This window comes from Fistularia commersonii, chromosome 12, assembly GCF_037954325.1.
Source record: "Fistularia commersonii isolate RoL2024-O1a breed Wild chromosome 12, RoL_Fcom_v1.0, whole genome shotgun sequence".
Classification (NCBI taxonomy): Eukaryota; Metazoa; Chordata; class Actinopteri; order Syngnathiformes; family Fistulariidae; genus Fistularia; species Fistularia commersonii.
This window is the reverse complement of record NC_141295.1, coordinates 3,960,683-3,980,577: the sequence shown is the minus strand read 5'-3', so window position 1 is coordinate 3,980,577 and position 19,895 is coordinate 3,960,683. Positions and strand designations below refer to the sequence as shown.

Sequence of the window (19,895 nt, the reverse complement as noted above, 5' to 3'; positions counted from 1 at the left end):
GCAGCGGGATTTATTCATCGGTGACACTTCAATCGCCGCGATGTGCGCGGAGACAGGAGTCAACCCGCCGATCGATAATCAATACCGCGGAGATCAATCTTAAATCTCCGGCGTTCCCCCGCCACTTCCTGCTCCTTTCGAGCCATTGGTCGTCTTCCCAGATTAGCTTAGCCTCTGCACGCGGCGCTTCGGGAACTCTCCACTTCCTGTTTTGCGGACCAGTGGGAGGGAAGGCCCGCCCCCCCTCGGCCTCTGATTGGCCGGATCTCCTGTCCATCATGCAGAGGGTTTACACCAAAATGAAATACTTTATGACCTTCTTTGGTCGGAGATGGCGCTGGAGATGGAGGCAGAGGTAATTTAGATTTATCTTTAGTTATTTCTAAAAACCCGAGCGCCTCCACCACTGTCTCACAGCGAGCATACATGTCCTGCACCACCTTCACCTTCACCCAGGATGGCTTCTGATAATGCAGTCGTGAGGAGAAGGTGGAGGAGGGTGATGAAGACGAGCTGCAGATCCAAATCCCGAACCCGTCGGCTTTTCTTCTTCTTTTCCTCTTTTTCCTGAAAGGACGGGATCGAGAGCTGCAGCGAGGCCTCCTCAGGATTCTGGATGCAGCTCTTCTCCTCCTCCTCTTCCTCCTCTCTTTCACTCCCACCCACCTCCTCCAGAGTCAATGGCGATGGATGAATGGGCGCCCGGAGCGCCGTCGGAGCGAGGGAGCGGGACGCCGCGCATAGAGACGAGTGCATAATCACACCTTCTCCGCTCCTCCTCTTCATCCCCTGTTTGTTTGCCGATGAGTAATCATGGCCGCTCTGCTGCCGAGCGCCATTCACCGCTGCCTCGCTCTCTCTCTTTCGCGTTTTCTATCCCACTCTTTTCCTCTCTCTCTCTCTCTGGGCTTTCTAAGCGTTGCGGTCCTGAGGTGTAATAACAGCGTAATAACAGCGTAATAACAGTGTAATAACAGTGTAACAACTGTGTAATAACTGTTGTAATAACAACAGTTTACTCTTAAACTGCAGGGAAATCTGTTTAATCTTATTGTGTTATTTGAGTTTTGGCCGCTCACATTTTATGGCTAATTTCCCGATCACTTGTGTTATAGTTATTAGCGCTTGTAAATGGATATTTTATTATTCATCAATAGCAGCGCCCCCTTGTGGGTTAGTGTGTGTGTGAAGGGGGCTTGTTGACAGCGTGGAGTGAATCCAGACGTTTTGGGCCGTGTGTGTGTTTTTGCCATGTGTGTGTGTGTGTGTGTGTGTGTGTGTGTGATGGCGCCATTACCAGCCTGTCGATTATTCGGCGCCAGCAAAATCTGTCAGATTTGCACCAACCGGTAACACCAACATGGCCGCTCTGCCGCCATAACCCCCCCAACTCCCGCCTTCATGAACTGCGACGTGGGTAAACCATCCATCGGTACAATTCGAGGACGTGGAAGTCGGTTGTTGTCGTGGCGATGGATTTCCGGATGCGCACACACACACACACGCACCGCGGAGCTCTGCGAGCAACACGTGCTAAAGCGCTAACGCTAATGAGGTTAGTGTAGCGGTTTCCTGAGCTGGGATGCGTTCAGGTACCCCTTTTCCAACGTGGGAAATGTCATTTTTCGCGGGAAAAAGGGAAATTCTGACGTGATCGGACGAGGAGGAAGAAGGTGCGAAGGAAGGACGGAGCAGATGGAGATGGAAAGAGAACGTGGCGGATGAGGAGCGGCGACGGGGAAAGGGGTTCGTGGCAAACAACATATGTGAAGGAGGAAGGAGGACGGACGAGGGGGGAGGAGGTGGAGGGCTCGGCTTCCCAAACAACATCTGCAGCGAGAGGAACATCTGTAATGAGAGGGGAGGAGGAGGAGGAGGAGGAGGCGCAGTGCGGAGGGCATCCGAAAACTCAGAGTCCTGACCCAGCCGGGTCTGGGGTAAAAATGATTAAAAAAATTTTTTTTAAAAAATCAATAATTTAAAAGAATAAATTAATAATAATTTCAAAAAAAAAGAAATGTTAAAAAAAACAATAATTTGAAAAATAAAATATACTTTTTTGAAAATAATAAAAAATTGTTTAGAAAAAATCAATAGTTAAAAAAAAATAAATTAATAATAATTTCAAAAAAAAGAAATGTTAAAAAAACAATCATTTGAAAAATAAAATATACTTTTTTGAAAGTAATAAAAAATTGTTTAGAAAAAATCAATAGTTAAAAAAAAATAAATTAATAATAATTTCAAAAAAAAGAAATGTTAAAAAAACAATCATTTGAAAAATAAAATATACTTTTTTGAAAATAACAAAAAAAAATGTTTAGAAAAAATCAATAGTTTAAAAAAAATAAATTAATAATAATTTCAAAAAAAAGAAATGTTAAAAAAACAATGATTTTGAAAATAAATAGATATTTATTTAAAAAAATTAAAAAATGTAAAAAAAAAATCCATTATGTAAAAGATAAAAAAATACAACTTTTTAAAAAATGAAAAGAAATGTTAAAAAATCAATCATTTTAAAAACAAATAAATAATGATTTCAAAAAGATTAAAAAGAAATGTAAAAAAAAATCAATGATTTAAAAAATGAATAAATAATAATAAAAAAAAGTAAAAAAAACAATAATTTAACAAATGAATAGATAATTATTTGTAAAAGATGAAAAGAAATGTTAAAAAATGTATCATTTTAAAAATAAATAGATGATAGTTTTTAAAAGATAAAAAGAAATCTAAAAAATCAATAATTACATCAAAATGAATAATCCTTTTTAAGAAATAGAAAGGAAATGTTGAAATATCAATAATTTAAAAAATAAATGCATAAAAATAACAGCAAAATAAATCATTAACTACATAAATAATTTGAAAAGTAAATGATAATTAAAAGTAAATAAATAAATAAAAATTGATTATAAAAAAAGGTAATAATATTCAAAAAAATTAGATTAATTTTGATAAATGCAGTTACCGCAATGGCCGGAGTAGAGGAGCCTACAAAATAAAATACAAAAAAATTAAATGAGGGCGTGTTAGTTTGTTTTTGATAAAAATGAACGATGATCACAAACTCTGGGATCATTCATATATATACGCATATATACATGCTTACACATCCTGCATGTGGAAGTGTGTGTGTTTAAGAACATCTGTATCAGTGTGCAGTCACAAATGTGTGTGTGTGTGTGTCCAGATATGACTTCCTCGGCCGCTGCGTTTCCAGCGCCCCCGTTACTATGGACCAATGTGAACTTTTGCACGGCCGTTGCTATGCAGCGAGAGAAAGCGAGCAATGAGCTAGAGGCCCATGCAGTGGATGAGTCATAGCCCCCAGACCTTTCCTCCCCTCACACTCGCATCCCGCTTTTCCTTCCACTGACTCAGTGGGACCTCACACACACACACACACACACACACCAATTTGCATCCATCCTCACACACACACACACAAGCACAACTCCCTGGTGGTTTCTTATCAGTTTCCCCCCCGTGGTAGCCAGACCTGTTAGTACGCCCTCCCCGTGGGTCGTGGCTAATGGCCCTGCGCTCACGTGCGCACGTACGACATGTATGCGCGGGGGCAACATGCCACATGGAAGAGCGCACGCTGCTAAAAATAGATTCACACACACGCGCACGGAAGTAGTGTGTGTTCTTAGGTTGATAAAAAAGCATACAAGGTTGGCCCCCGAAGAGCTGGCACGGAGATGCCAATCGGGCAAGCGCTCTGCCTCGCCGTCGTCGGGGCGACCGAGATGGTTGTTAGCTCGCTGTCGGCGCGGACGATGGAGAGCTAGGAAATGTCCACACCTTCATCCCGGTCTTGAGGATCTGATGATGTCATAGTTTACCTGTGCGTTTGTTTTCATGATCATCCCAAATTTTGTTAAACTAGCTTGAAATGAATCGACGATTCGATTCTGCGTTTAAATTTGGGACGATCGTAGGCGCAGAAACAGGAACCATCATGATCCACGGCGTACGGAAACAGTAGGGGACCCGGGACGGGACCCTGTGGGACGCCTCGGCTTGGAGGTGGACCTCACAGAACCTGGACGGGGGACCATTCCAGTCCGGGTTATGATCAGCCGATCAGCCTCCCCTGTTGCCATGGCGTCGGTCGAAAGACGGGAGGTCTGGATGACAGGATGGGGTGATGGATGGATGAATGGAGAGCAGACTCGCGGGTTATTTATAGTTTAAATGCCCCGGCTTTTTTAATTTGTTTTTCATTTCTCTGAATTCATTGTCTGCTGCTCCCCCCATTTCCACACACATCCCTCCCCCTCCTCTTTTTTTTTCTCTTCCTCCATCAGATATTATGTCACCTGCGTCTCACCGACGCCGTTATTATTATTATTATTATTGTTATTATCATTATTTCTTTAGTGATGTTATGCAACAGTCATCATGCACACACACTGGTGGGGTGCAGATGTGTGTTAGAAAAAAGAATAGATGGGAGGGGGAGGGGAAAGGGAAAGCAGCGCTAGCTATCTGTCGCTGTTCCGTCCACCTCCCCTCCCCCGCAATATTTAATTCTTCACCACCTTCCTTCATCACAAAAGCGCACCTTCTACCTGCACGGAAAATTGGACTGGTTATGACAGTTGAGAGGGAAACGAACAGGATCCATAACTGCTCATACCAGTAGTGCTAACAGTTACATCATATAACTGAAATGCTTAACTACGATGGTTAAAATGTTTCTCATGAAAGAATATTCGTGATCGTATTGAAGGACTCAGGAGAAGATATGGGTTACTATTGTGCATTGATGATGGGACACAGGTGCAGAATGTGAGAGATGCATTATGGGATATCCCTCTGCAGTGCCACGAGGAGGTGTGTTTTTAAATCACGCTTTTTTCTAATGGAGTTTGGTATGGGACATGATCCGCGTGCCCTCAAAACCAAACGCGCCAATTTTCATCGATGTTGGTGTTTTTGTTTCACACATGTACGCTCGCAAACACACACACACACACACACACACTTGCAAGAGAGGTGCATCATGGAATATCACACCACCGAGTAATCCTATTGCAGTTTCACTAGGAGGTGTGTTTTCAATTGTGCATTTTTCCAATGAGGTTTGGTATGGGACTTGATCTCAGTGACGAGGTTAGTGTTTTTGTTTCACACACACACACACACACACACACACACACACACACACACACACACACACACACACACACACACACACTTACAAGAGAGGTGCATCATGGAATATCCTTCCACATGACGGAGGTGTTTGGCAAATTTTGTATTTTTCCAATGGAGTTTTGTATGGAACTTAATCTGAGTGTCTTCAGAGCAGAATGTGTACATCTCTACTGTTGATATATTGACGTTGATGTTATTGCTCCACACACACTTAGTTGATTCAGTTGACTCCATTCTACTGAAAATCGGTGAGTTTGACACCGTAGGTCCACATAAGGAGGGCGTGAAGTCTCCTCAAGAGCTTCTCCTCACTCCTTACTTCTTCATCATCAGGTTACCTCTCACTTTATAAATCCACCGATTTCCTTGGGAATCCATTCCGGCGCCACAGCGCTCATGCATTATTTCACATCTGCCTTCGCGCTATTGCACATTGGTAGCCGTTTTGTTAACAAGCGAAACCACTTTGGAAACCGTTTGACGCGGGTTTTACAGGCGGTGTGTAAAAATGCACACACACACACACACACACACACACACACACACACACAGCTGCAGGGTTTGTGGAGAAAATGTTTTTTTTCCCCCAAAGACGTGCAGAAGGAATTCACCGCTCAGTGGACCAGGGTTAGACTTTAGCACCACGCTAGGTGTTAGCCACCTGGCTACATCTGTGGTTTATTATCATGTCGTGATGCTAACGTTATGAAGTTAGCATTTACCCTGACATAGCAGGTGTGTGTGTGTGTGTGTGTGTGTGTGTGTGAACTGCAAATTACGGTAATCCTAACCAAATTCAGACTAGTCAGCGTGGGATGGCGTTTCCTGTGTTCCCGCCGTCTCTGGAATGCTTTGCGATTAGCGCCGCAAGAAAATGAGCCATTCTATTGTTTAAAAAGACGCCTGTCACCAACTCACAACAAACTACAAACTGCGCGTGTGTGTGTGCACATACACACACACACACATACACACACACATTCACACGTGTGCCTGCTGATAGGAAAAGTAATTGCTTACCCTAAAATAGTTGGAGCAAATAGGGCGAGAAACTAATTCCGCGTTTATTACAATTATCTCCTCCCTCATTGTCGAACGTGTTCGGAAATTGTGTGAAAATGAATTTCGACTGTCGGGGGGGCAAAGATTAAAAATGAAATGCGGTGAAGTCGCCTAGCGAGCTAAATGGCCACCAGCAGGTTGTCGTGGGTTTGTTGTGTTTGTGTCGTACTTCCTGTTTACCTTTTATCAATGCCAAAGATCTTCCGCGCTTAAGACGACGCTCAACACGTGAACGGTTACGGTCCCACGTCCTGCGCGGCCGATTAAAAGTTGTTTTTCCTGAATCAAAAAGCGTTGCTAGCTTTCCTCCGTGACCGCGGTCCAGTTTGGCTTCTGACATCACTTCCTGTTTCCCGCCTCCCCCCCTTCACACGTTTGATTGGCGGCCACTGGCGGGTTTCTATGACAACCAGCCACGCCCACGGCAAACATATTTATCTAATCTGCGTGATCAATCCCACGATCCCCGTGATTGACAAGTTAAGCCCCGCCTCTCTTGGTTTGGCCCCGCCCCCTCCAGCACCCGCTGAAGAGAATGAACGGTTTAACTCCCGCCGCAGTTGTCATGGTAACCAGTCTGCCGAGCGCTTTCATATCAGTGTGCAGCCCAATCGCCCCTCCCCTTTTGCATTTCTCCAGTTTCTACAATTCCAAGATGGCCGCCCCCGCCAAAGTGCGCTCAAAAAGTGCGGAGAAAATTGTTTTCAGCTGGGATGTGGCTTTCCTCCTCTCCGATTGGTCAATTCAGTCATGATCCTCCAATGGCATCGGGCGATAGGCGGGATTTAGCCAGGAAGGGTCACCTGTCGATCACGAGGCTCCGACCAATGGATGAAAGCATGTGTTCCATATGTTGTGACCATGAAGCATCAACTAGCGGATTAGCCGGTTAGCCGATTAGCTTAGCGGTGCCGGCCTGGATCCAATGAAATCGCACTTTAGTCCATCGCAGAATCCCTGCAAAGCCGCCATCTTGAAGTGGTTCATCGGAACGCCGCGTTCCCGCCTTGTTCCTCGGGTTCCCCCGGCGCCCACCAAAGGCTGCTTTCTTTAACACTGTTTACGACAATTAAAAAGTTCCCTCTGCGAGAAAAAAAACAAACAGTGTGTGTGTGTGTGTGTGTGTGTGTGTGTATAACCAAGGCCCGTTTCAAAAGCCGGCCTCCATCCTTTAATTGCCAATTAACAAGGGCCCATTTAATTGCAGTGGTTTGGGAGGGCAGGCAATTAGCGGCAAAGCTGAACCGAGCTAAACACACACACACACACACACACACACACACACACTTCCCCTTAATGAGAGGCCCATCAGCTCTCCTCTCCTTCTTTTGCACCCCCCGCTGCCCAGCCTGTCGTCTCAGTTTGATGCACCGCCTCAGGTCTCCTTCTTCTGCCTCCACCCGAGCCGTCCAGGAAGCCCCTCTCTTCTCCATCCCTTCATCTCCTCCTTCCCTCCATGACCTCCACGTAGCACTGATAGGACACTTAACTCTTTCCTCAGGTACTTCCTGACCGTCACCCAATTACAGCGTGATATATGGATAGGAGATGATCGCTCGTTCAACCACTTCGGGGATTTATAAATCTCCTCCGTCCTCCTCGGAGGGGAACCTCCGCATCTTCATCTCTGCTGCTTCCTGTCACCAAACCAGTGGCTGGTCCCGCCTCCACTTTTCTCCAACCTTCTTGCAAGCATTTCACCACCTCTTCTCCGTCTGCCCTTAAAGTCCTCCACCTTCTTCATCTCCACCCCCTTGGTTCCCTTTTCTTGCCACCTTCCAGAGCATACCTCCACCTCTAGATGCCCCTCCACCTGTTCCCTGCTCTCACTACAGATCAGTGTCGTCCGCGTACAAGCTAAAAATAACAATATACCGATATTGACCTCGGGGAACGGTTCATTTGCGCGTCGGTTGAAGAACCTTTATCTTCGGGACGGCCAAAAACATGTACTTGTACACATATGTATGTCTGTACACGAGTTCCCGCCAGGTAAGGTACAAAAAAGTGTGTACGTTTTCTGCAAAATGCCCAAATGTGTTTATTGTTTGAGTCTTTTGGGGTCCATCTAAGAGTACTTCTTGTCTCCTTCTATTTCTTTCTTTCTTCCTCGCAGGTTCCTTTAAAGGCATGTGTAAGCAGATAGATCACTTCCCGGAGGATGCTGATTATGAGGCAGATGCGTCCGAGTACTTCCTACGTGAGTACCGTCTGCGTTCGTTTTTTGGGGGGAGGGGCTTGGGCTCGAAGTTCTTGGCGAAGTTCTCGGACCAGCGATGTGAAAGAGTAAAATAACACGACAATATGACAATTGCAGGATGCACAAACAACAAGTGTTGGTAAATAAAGTTCACGTTAGCGCCTAGCTTCGTGTTGGCCTCAATGGGGGACACTGACATAGAAAGTTAGCATTTTCAGTGTAGTGACCTTTCTCCTCAAGAAGATCACTTCATGCTGATTGTGCTAATCCAGGCTGGTTTGGAATTGTTTGGTTTAGTTGGGATCGTCATGTAGCGCGCCGCCCAACGATGAAATTAAATCAACACAAACTCCCGGCCAGTTCGAGCCCCTCCGTGGAAAGTACCACGGCGTATTTATACGTACGCGCAGTACACGGTCTGTAAGGTACAAGTACAACACGCGCCTTGAAAGGCAGGTGAAGGAAATGAGGCGCAGCGGGAGGGTTTTTATGGAGATGATGAAGAGGAGTGCCGGTGGTTCCGCCTGTCAGGAAGCCCGCAGGATTTTGACGAAGAGGGTCAGGTGGCGTGAGTCGGAGAGGCCGACCCTGTGGGGAAAATTGACGGCGACTGTCAGGTGACCTCAGGGTAACAGACAGCGTGGGAACTTGCAGAGGCTTGACATCTGATCTGACATCTAACAGGAAGTAGGAGGTGACCTCGCCACCTATAATAGAGGTACAAGTCAAGTACGGATAGTAGCGACGGTGCCATGTTGTGTCACGGTGACCCCGGTTGTCTTCTGCGCAAGCTTTGGAGTAACAGTATAAAGTATCAAACCACCACAAGGTACGTGCAAAGGAATTATGTCAAACTGGAAATGCGTAGTAGCAAGGGGAAGAAGGGGGGGGTTCAGGACAAAGGCCCCCACGTGGTCGTTTGGGTCGGAGGACTCCGGGATGGGAAGGTGGAGCAGGTGAAGGACGCGGAGCGAAGACACCGCCGCCCGTCCCAGCGGCTCGTCAATTAGGACAGTTCCTTCTATAAATACTCTGGGCTCTGCTATTTGGGTCAAACTTCTCCTGCGTCCTCCTTCCTTCCCCGGATCCCTTGTCTCCTCCCTCCTGCCTCCCGTCCATCTGTTTGTCCATCTCCGCCGAGGCCCGCAAACCTGCCTGACAGCCGGTGGATTGAGACCGCTGAAGCGCGGGATGACAATGGGGGAAGAGGGAGGGTGAGGCATACCGCCACCACCGCCCCCAAAAAAACGACACTTGAACACGCATTGCAGAAGTAACTGTTATTAACATTAATAGCAGAGGGAGTGCCGAAAAGTACCCGTTGAAGTACGAGTAGTAGAAGTTGAAGTCATCAAACCGGTCGAGAAGACGTCACTGCCCCCTTTGGGGAACCTGAATCCCCCTCCCCCTTCTCTTGGATCCGGGGCATGAGCGAGTACCAGGTGGCAACAACAAGGCTACATGTAAAAGTTTGTTCTTGGAGAGAAAGTACACAACTAGCACTTCTGCGCAGAAGCTTCTTAAAGTCGCTACCGACTCCCGCATCCAGGCCAGGACGTCCTTTCCTCCTCCTCACACTTCTGTCAGCTTTGCTCCTCACGTGCACAGAACTGCGAACCTTCCAGGGACCAACAGGCGCCTCGAATCCGTCGCTACCCACGACTTTATGGCACTCATTGTGTATGCCTGTGTGTTTGTGTGTGGGGGGGGCTTTCAAAGGTGGAGCAAAGATCTCTGTCTTAGTTCCCCCCCTTATTCCTCCTCCAACCCCCCTCGGGTAGAGTTTAAGAAGCCGCCAAAAGACCCGTTCCGATAGATAACCCCTGACATCAGTCAGCGGCGCCACTCCGCTATCGCTTCTGCTCCTGCGGTGGCTGAAACAGCGGCGGCCGCCGGCTGCAGGCTGCTCCTCATTTTCTTTCCCTGTGTGTGTGTGTGTGTGTGTGTGTGTGTGTGTGTGTGTGTGCGTGCGCGCATGCTCGTGTGCCGTAAGCTCGGATGAACCGACGATCCTGCGTTTTCTTCATTTCCCCTGCGGTGTGTTGCCATGGAAACCTTTTGAAATGTCTGTGCACTTGCATGTCTGTTTGTTTTTGGAGGGGTTTTTTTGAGGGGGGGGGGATTTTCCCCTGTAACGGTGAAAAGTGCACAGATACATCGACTGATGATATTAAACAAATATATATGTATGTGCATTTATGTATATGTATGTGTATATGTATATACATACTGTTGCAATCAGAAATATTCAACATACAGTTCCAGTACTTAGTGGTGCATCTTTTAGCTTTTATAAGCTCCAACAACTCTTTGGTAGGCGCTTACAAGCTTCTTGCACCCCCTGATCAGATTGCCATCCCGTTCTTCACGTGCGAACACCTCAAGTTCAGTGATGTCCTAGTCGATCCAAGCTCTGGTTGACTAGGAGGCGTGCTTTGGACTGTGGTCTTGTTGGAAAGTCCAATGATCACCAAGTTTTAATGTGTCCAAAGAAGGCGTCTCACACCTTTCCAAAATGACCCCTGATGTCTGGAATGCCCTGAGGCTACCGACCGACATCACCAAGATGGCGGGTGCTGTGTTGAAACAGAGCCCCGCATCAGCAGTGGCCCACCTTCAAGCTTGACCCTGGGGATGGTTGCCCGTCATCAGCTTGGCCTTCTGCACACCAGACATACCCCTGGTCCATTTGTCCAGGCAGGTCCAGTTTGGTGTCATTGGTCCATAGAATTGTCTCCTATAACTCCATAGTCTTAGCTCGGCAACGTCGGAGTCAACCTGGTTGTCTCAGACATTGGATATTTTGTTGCCAACTTGGAGGTCATCTTGGGGTCGTTGTCTTGCTGGAAAGTCTAATGATCTCCCCGGTTTAGTTTGTCAATAGACTGTCTGTTCCTCTTTAAAATGGGCAGGTATTCCTTGGAACACCATCAAGATTGCCAGTCATCCATGACCCACTACCATGCTTGACCCTGGGGACGGTATGCTTCTTGTCATCCGCCTGGGCTTTTGCACACTGCCGGTCCTTTTTGTCCAAGCAGATCAAGTCTGCTGTCATTGGTCCACAGACCAGTCTTCCTAAACTCCACAGTCTTGCTCCTGGCGTATCCTAGACGACTTTTGATGTCCCTTGTGGTCAAATGTGGGGTTCATCTTGGGGATGCAGCTATGAAGGCCCAGATTCAGTGCACATCTTGGAGTTGCCAAGGAGCCTTCATCAGGTCATCCTGTAGGTGACTTCTAGTCTCTTTGTTGTCCTGACTAAGCTTGTCAAGGATTTTGTCCCCAGCCATACAAGTCAGTGTCTGCTCCATATGTTCTAAATTTCCTTGTGATGCTCCCAATGGTGATCCATGGAATGTTATATTTTTTTTGGAAGCCTTTTGTACCCAAGACCCTTCTTCTTGAAAAGCTCCTTTATCTTTTCCGTGATTGTGACTCACCCTGAAAACCCCCTTGTACCGCTTGAATCGCCCTGGAGTTCGCAAGGCTACCCAAAAAGATGGCCGCCCCTCGATATCGACGATGAACCGCTCGGGCCGACGGATTCTTCATCCAAGGTGGACCGGCGCTCCGGCGCCGCTCAAACCTCGTGGCGGAACGGAGCCAACGAGAGGGAAAAAAAAAAAACAACAAAACAAACCCGAACAGCGAGCGGTGGAGGCGAGAACACAGACGACGGCCAGGGGAAGCCGCTGAAGTCGATCCAAACCCGACAAATCAGATTTCCCTCAAACCCTCTGTTTGAACGCGGCGCTAAATCACAGCGAGAGGCTTAGAGATTGCTGTTGATGAATCAATGAGGAACACAGAAATCGTTCCCGGGAAGCTTTTTTTTTGGGGGGGGGGGGGGATTCTGGGGTTGTCGGGGGCAACCGCCTCACAGAAACAACACGGACGGACGGCGTGTTCTTATTAGCTCGACGGAACAGCGTTTCTCAGCCACGCGAAAAAGGGGAAAGATGGGTACACCAGCCCAGCACCCTGCTTAATGATGACATCCTGGATGTGGGAGGAGGTGGAGAAGGTGCAGGAGGTGGAGAAGGTGCAGGAGGGGGGTTGTCTTTTCTCTCTCCGTGGTTGCGGCTGATAGTAAAAACTCCTGTAGGAGGGAGGCTGCTGCTGCTGCTGCTGCTGCTGCTGCTGCTGCTGCTGCTGCTGCTCGCCATTACATAACGGCGTGTGCAAATTCACCCCGGAGAGAAGAGGCTGGGGGTTGGGTGGGCCGAGAGGTTCGGAAAGGCGGCCGCGGCGGGAGGCCGAGGGATCCTGCCGGATTGGTCGACGAACGGGTGATCCGGGCCGGTCGCCGGCCGCCATCACGGACGCCACCCCCTTCGCGACTCGGCAGAACGCGACAAATACGCATGCAAATCTGCCATATGACGGCTAATGACACTGCCTGCAGTGTGAAACTGTTTCCCCCACACACACACACGCACACACAGCCACACACACACACACACACACACCATGACAGCCTGTATCTGCAAAGTATATGTTAACAGCTTGACAGGAAACAAAGCTGATACTTCCATGGCTAGCCTGATGCTAATAATTGCAGCTAGCTTTTAGCCTTAGCATGATGACACTGCCTGCAGTGTGAAACTGTTTGCCCCAGACGCACGCACAAACACACACACACACACACACACACACACACACACACACACACACACAGGGACACACAGACACACACACACACATAGCAACACACTCCCAGACAGCCTGTATCTGCAAAGTATATGTTAACAGCTTGACAGAAAACAAATCTGATACTTCCATGGCTAGCCTGATGCTAATTATTCCAGCTACCTCTTAGCCTTAGCATGATACATTAGAATCCTGTTGGTGTCCCTGTCACCGGATGAACCCCCCCCTGCGCCTTGTGCTAATCCCGCCTGGATTTCTGGGATTCTATCGTACCTCATACAAGTTGTTTGTTGCTTCAAGCTACCTGTTTGCTAGCTTGGTCCTGCAGCTATTGTTACCCACAAAATAATCAACCACCATGATTCCTAGGCAGTGATCTTATAACAAGACTCCATCAACCAGCTAGCCATAGCTATTAGACAAATGATTCCCCATTATCGTCAGGTCTGCAGAGTGTGCCAGCGCGGTAGGACGCTAGGACGCTAGGACGCTAGGACGCTAGAACGCAACTCCGGCCTCCTGTGTCCCATATGAGCTAATTCTTGATGTATGGGCCGACTGTCCGTCATATTTCTGCCCCCCCACCCAACCGCCCATCTGCTAATATTACATACGAACCCGGACGCCCTTGAAATCCGAGCTGGTGTGTGCCGTGGCCGCGGCGGCGGCGGCGGCGGCGGTAGCACAGCCTTAGCCGACAACCCGCCCCCTCCAATTTGGAACAATGTTCGTTTTCTCAGCTGAAGGGGTTTGATAACGAGTGTTTTTTTTTTTTTTTTTTTTAGTTTTCGTCCCACGGGGGGGCGCAACGCGTCAAGATACACAACATGTGGTGTGTTTGTCTGTGTGTGTGTGTGTGTGTGTGTGTGTGTGTGTCGGTATCGTGACCGGGATTAGATATGGGGCGCAGCTCAGCTCCGGCCTGAACCGGCTTCACACTCACACACACACACACACACACACACACACACACACACACACACACACAGAGGCACAAATTAGGGCTCTGCAATGTGTGTCTGCAGCGGGCCGGAGCGAGACGTTCAAGGTCGAGTGAGAAAACGGGACTCAAGCACGTCCTCCTTCTGCGGTTCTCTGCTGCTAAGCTGAGAGCGCGACATTTGGACCAATCGGAAGAGCCCGTTTCTATCGGCATCGCTAAACAATGCAAACTAGCCGGCGGAGGCTGTTATTCTAATTTTCACGTGAAAAGGTAGCATACTAGAACGTTAAAATATTTAGATACACTTTAGCTAGCCAGGAGATCCTGGAGTAGTAGTTAGCTTGCTCCGCTACGTGAGCTAGTTTGGGGGTTAGCTTGTAGCCCCTTTCCACAACTGGGTACTTTTTCATTGTGAATAGCACTTGGTACTTGTGGAGTATATCCTCTGTTGACGTTCAAAGCGACGCTAAAACGTGACCTGGACAGGCCGGTGGCTGCTGATTGGGTGCCGTATAAAGTAACTAGCTCTGCATGTTAGCATGGCTGCTAGCATGTGGCCTTCTCTGGCTCTTCTTTTGCCCTGTTGTGAGCAGAAGCCAGAATATCCGCCATCTCTCGTGCGTCCGTCACTGGTGGTGTGTGGTGTGTGTCGTGGCGCGACAATTGTTAGCGCCGCCGTGCTACGACAACCCTGCCCACTTTGACACGAAGCCACGAGCCAACGGAATTCCAGCTCCTAGCCGAGCTAGCACAACGATGGTAGCGTGCCGCTGTTCCGAAATGAACACATAATAGTACGATCGGGTCGGAACCCTTTCAGTAATATGAATTATCACTAGGAATTACTCAGTTTGGTGCAAGTGGCGCCCCCTGGTGGCCGGGAGGTCAAATTGCAACCAGGTCAATGAGATCTTTTAAGACCGTGAGATAACTCAGTCGTGACTGAATGACGTAATATTTTGGAGTTGATAATTGCAAAGTAAATAACTGCTCAATTTTCACAATTTTTTAAAAATATTTACATTTTTATTCACATCAGATTTGAGTCCAGAGTGCCAACCTATTGCGGACCTCGGGAGCCCTTTGGAGCTACCGGAGCATGCCGTGTACACACACACACACACAAACACACACACACATAGAGGACCCCGATTCACTGAACTCTCTGGGAACGTCTATTATTAGAGCGCCATACGTGACGCCAAGGCTCGGCGGCCGTGCGCTCGGAGACACGTGATGTCATCCGCTGATGTCATCAAGCTGCTCGCTGATGTCACTGCGGCTATTTTGGGGCGGCGGCGTTGCGACGGGGGGGGAAATCATGATTTATGCGGATAATGTGGCGCGATAGCAACTGGCGGCGCTGCTCGAGCACCCTTCTGCACACACGACATACACACACACACACACACCACTGAGTGTGTGTGTGTGTGTGTGTGTGTGCGCGTGCGCAGGTTAATTTCTATGTTTTTCTTTGCATTGAAGGATTTTTCCAGATGTCATGTCACAAAGACATTTTATGCGCTTCGTGAACGTGTACTTCGAGCTTACATGCATGCACACACACACACACACACACACACACACTTGCACACCGACGTGCACAGCCATGCTTCTAATCCCGAATGCGGTGCTTTCAGTCACACCGTTACTGTGTAAACACGTTTGTCTCCCCGCAACATGGGAAATACAAGGCACACACGTACGCGTGCACACGCCCGTGCACACACCCGCACACACACACACACACACACACAGTTTTCCCCTGAAGCTGTTTTGCAGTTTTCTGCTACCACATGTTCTTTGCTGTTGGGCTCTCCCACGTGGGTGGAATCAGTGCATGAGTTACAAGTCAGATACGTGCACGCTCATCTGTGCTCATTTATGTGTGTGTGTCTGTGTGTGTGTGTGTGTGTGTGTGTGAGCGGCTTGCTTCCTGCGTGGGTTGCATGCAGTGTGTATGGGAACACCCCACTCTGGACCAAGCGAGTGAGTGGATGAGAGGTTGATCGATGAGTGTGTGTGTGTGCACTTTGTAGCTTGTTGAGTGTGTGTGTGTGTGTGTGTGCACATAAAACAGACGATGCACTATACTTTGTTTATATATGTCAACGCGTGTGTGTGTGTGTGTGTGTGTGCGTGTGTGTTCAATACAGGGACCTCCCGTGACGCCCCCCCACCTCTATAATTCAGCCACAATTACAAGGCACTCCTCTGCCGCAGCTAATGAAACCATAAGTCAGGCGGACAAACACACACACACACACACACACGCGCGCGCACGTACGCACGCACACGCGCTACTGCAGCAGAAGCGAGCAAGCGAGCGGTGGGTGAAGCGATGGGAGGGCGGAGGCCTAAAAAGAGAAAGAGAAAGAATAGGGTTCTGAGGAGCAGGTGTACTTTAGCGCGTTAGCATAGCGGTGGTGGTGGGGGGGGGGGGTGGGGGGGGTCGGTGTGTGGGAAAGTGTAAGCACACACACACACACACACACACACACGTGCACGATCCGGTGACGATTTGAACAAAATCACCCAGTTCATTATCAGGTTATTACCTCATTATTACAACATTACGACAACACAATGTGAAAGATGACACATGCAGGTATGTGTGTGTGTGTGTGTGTGTGTGTGTGTGTGTCTTCACCTTGAAGACAGTTTTGCACTGAGGAGGAGAGACAGGGTTAAAATCAAGAGGATGAAGGAGGAGGAAGAGGGGTCACCTTAACCTTCCGTCGTCTTGGTTTAAAGACTTTCTGGAACCCATTTTGACGAAGACGATGACTTTCGCGCTTTATTATCGTTTATTAACGTGTAATTAACGTGTAATAACACGTAAGTGTGCATTAATATGTAATAACATAATTAGCTATCGATCCACAGAGGGTCACCAAGTGTGTGTGTGTGCTGACGGTCGATGGGGACTGTCATTCACTGTGTGTGTGTGTGTGTGTGTGTGTGTGTCCAGGTGCGGTGCGGGCCTCCAGCATCTTCCCCATCCTGAGTGTGATCCTGCTCTTCATGGGGGGGCTCTGCATCGCCGCCAGCGAGTTCTACAAGTCACGCCACAACATCATCCTCAGCGCCGGCATCCTCTTCGTTTCCGCAGGTACGAGGGCGGCCGGTCGCCATGACGACGGCTCGGTTAAAAAAATCCAATCGGCGCTTTTTTTTAATGCGCTTTTGTGTACTATTTAGCTATTTTTTTACAGCAGCCAATCACGTCAAGGCGCAGTAACTCACGCACTTGTGGTTTGAGGTGTAAATAAAGTAATCAGATTACTTTTACCCGACGTATCAAGTCATCCGAAATGAGAAACACACTTAATTTGAGGTTACTTGCTGAGTGACGGCAGCGGTGACAGGAAATGCTTTGCTTTTATTTTAGTGAGTACCGCGCACACACACACACACACACACACACACACACACACACACACCCTGACGTGGCGGTAAACCGGCGTGCGAAGTAGGTAACGTGAAAAACGGGCTGACCGCGTCACCTGTCCCAGGTGATCTTTATCACACAGCAGGTGTGTGTTGTGCCTCCAGAGCATCTTTGACTCCACGTGTGTGTGTGTGTGTGTGTGTGTGTGTGTGTGTGTGTGTGTGCCCTGGTCCCGGGCCATGGCCCACTGCGCTGCACTAGATAACCGCTTCCCCTCCGAGTCAGAAGCCGCCCCTTCCCTCGCCGTCTGTCTGCCGTTGCCGTGGCGAGGAGGCGGCCGCTGGGACCCGCTCTAAAAATAAGGCGCCCCTGTTACTCCTCGCCGCCGCCGCCGTCCCAGCCAGGACCTCCTCCTCCTCCTCATTTGTCCGAAGAGACGCGGCGGAGGCTCGACGGCGCCGTCGCCGACCCGCAAACCCTCCTCGAGCATCACCTGGTTGCTAGGCGACCCCGCATCAGGACCGCTCCCTGGAAACCTCACATCCGCCGCGCCGCCGGTTCCCGCCCGGGTCTCGCTCTTCGCTACGCCCTCAAACCGCATCCCGCGCACGTGCACACACACGTGCACGTCACATGACCCCTTTTTTTTTTTTTTTTTTTTTCTGGCGCCGAACCAACATCGGCCTCGACCTTGAGCGGCTAATCCCATTCAGCGCGACTAATGAACGCCGGGCGCCGCTGACCTTATTACGGTTTCGCCGGCGGCGCTCTTACTTTGAAATTCAGCCGCGTGGCGTTTCCTCGACGTTAACACACGTGGAAGAATCGATTCGCCGGCCGCAGCGAGGAGTTTATGTGTGTGTGTGTGTGTGTGTGTGTGTTGGGGGGGGCGCTGACTAACACACACCTCCCTCTCTCCTCCGGTCCAAGGCCTGAGCAACATCATCGGGATCATCGTCTACATATCAGCCAACGCCGGCGACCCGACCAAGAGCGACTCCAAGAAGAACAGCTACTCCTACGGCTGGTCCTTCTACTTCGGCGCCCTGTCCTTCATCATGGCCGAGATGGTGGGCGTGCTGGCCGTGCACATGTTCATCGATCGCCACCGGGAGCTGCGCGTGGGGGCGCGGGCTGCCGACTACCTCCAAGGCGCGGCCATCACGCGCATCCCCAGCTACCGCTACCGCTACCGCCGCCGCTCGCGCTCCTCGTCCCGCTCCACGGATCCCTCGCACTCCCGCGAGGCCTCGCCGGTGGGCCTGAAGGCCTTCGGGACGCTGCCGTCCACCGAGCTGTCCATGTACACACTGCCCAAGGGCCAGACAGGCACCCCGACGGCCACCTATAACTCCACGGAGAGGGACCACAACTTCCTGCAGGTCCACAACTGCATCCAGAAGGACCTGAAGGACTCGGGCGGCCACGGCAACACGGCCAACCGCCGCACCACGCCTGTATGAGACAGACAGCCAGACCTCAGACCTTGCACACACACACACACACACACACACACACACACATGCACGGAGGGAATTCAGGGGGAGGCAGCGAAACGTATCGCGGCATGGTGGTGGTGGTGGTGGTGGTGGTGTTTTGTGGTGGTGGTGGTGAGGAGGAAGATGCATTTAAAAGAAAAAAAAAAAAAAAAAGGAGAAAAACGCGCATGATTTCCCCATCTATCGTTTTTTTTGGAAGATTAGCGACGGTCGGGTGCAGGAGGAGGAGGAGGAGGAGGAAGAGGGGAACCGGAATTTATATTTTTTACTCTTCCTCAGTCCGGTGGAAACGGGAGGGCCCTGCCTATGATCCCGCCCTCGCTCGCGCTGCCATCCCATAATCGCCCCCCCCCCCCCTCCACACACACACACACACACACACACACACACACACACACACACTCCTGGAACCCCACTCACCTCTTCAGTTGCCGCATCCTATTGATTTCGTCTTTTCCTCGCATCGATACTGTGAAGCGACGCGGCGTGAGATTTTAGTGGGGGGGGGGAGGGGGGATTCGGGCCGCGCCGAGAAAAATAAATAAAATAAATAAAGAAAAAAAGTTAAAAAAAAAAAAATAACACTAGTTAATATATGTATTGATTATATATGAATATATGAATATATATGTTAATAAATCATGACTAGACTTCCCTGGTGCAAAACAAGAAGAGGAAGAAAAAAAAAAAAAAATCATCTATAGCAGTAACTTACAAGTGAAAACTGAAATCGAGTCGTCATGGAAACCGATCCCGTCTCGACAAACCGATATCCGTTAGTGCTAGGTCACATGATCTCATCCTCTTTTCTTTTTCTTTCTTTTTTTACAGCGAAAAATAGCAAAAAAAAAATAAAATAAACAAAAAAAAAAAAAACTTTGGCCTTCCGCCGAACCCTGGCAGCCATCTTTGTTTTGGGCAAAAGGGGCAAAAGATGGCCTCGCTTTTTTTTTTCCTCCCCTTTTTTTTTTTTTT

General features: G+C 49.0%; 1 protein-coding gene across 1 annotated transcript in view; it reads left to right on the top strand.

The window, feature by feature from the left end:
• cacng2b (calcium channel, voltage-dependent, gamma subunit 2b) overlaps nucleotides 1-19,895 on the top strand; it is a 32,013-nt gene extending 12,118 nt beyond the window's left edge. The window contains exons 3-5 of the mRNA XM_086156447.1: nucleotides 8,351-8,434; nucleotides 17,002-17,142; nucleotides 18,352-19,895. Coding sequence (XP_086012573.1) covers nucleotides 8,351-8,434; nucleotides 17,002-17,142; nucleotides 18,352-18,884 — 758 coding nt within the window. The 3' untranslated portion in view covers nucleotides 18,885-19,895. The remainder of the gene's footprint in view (nucleotides 1-8,350; nucleotides 8,435-17,001; nucleotides 17,143-18,351) is intronic.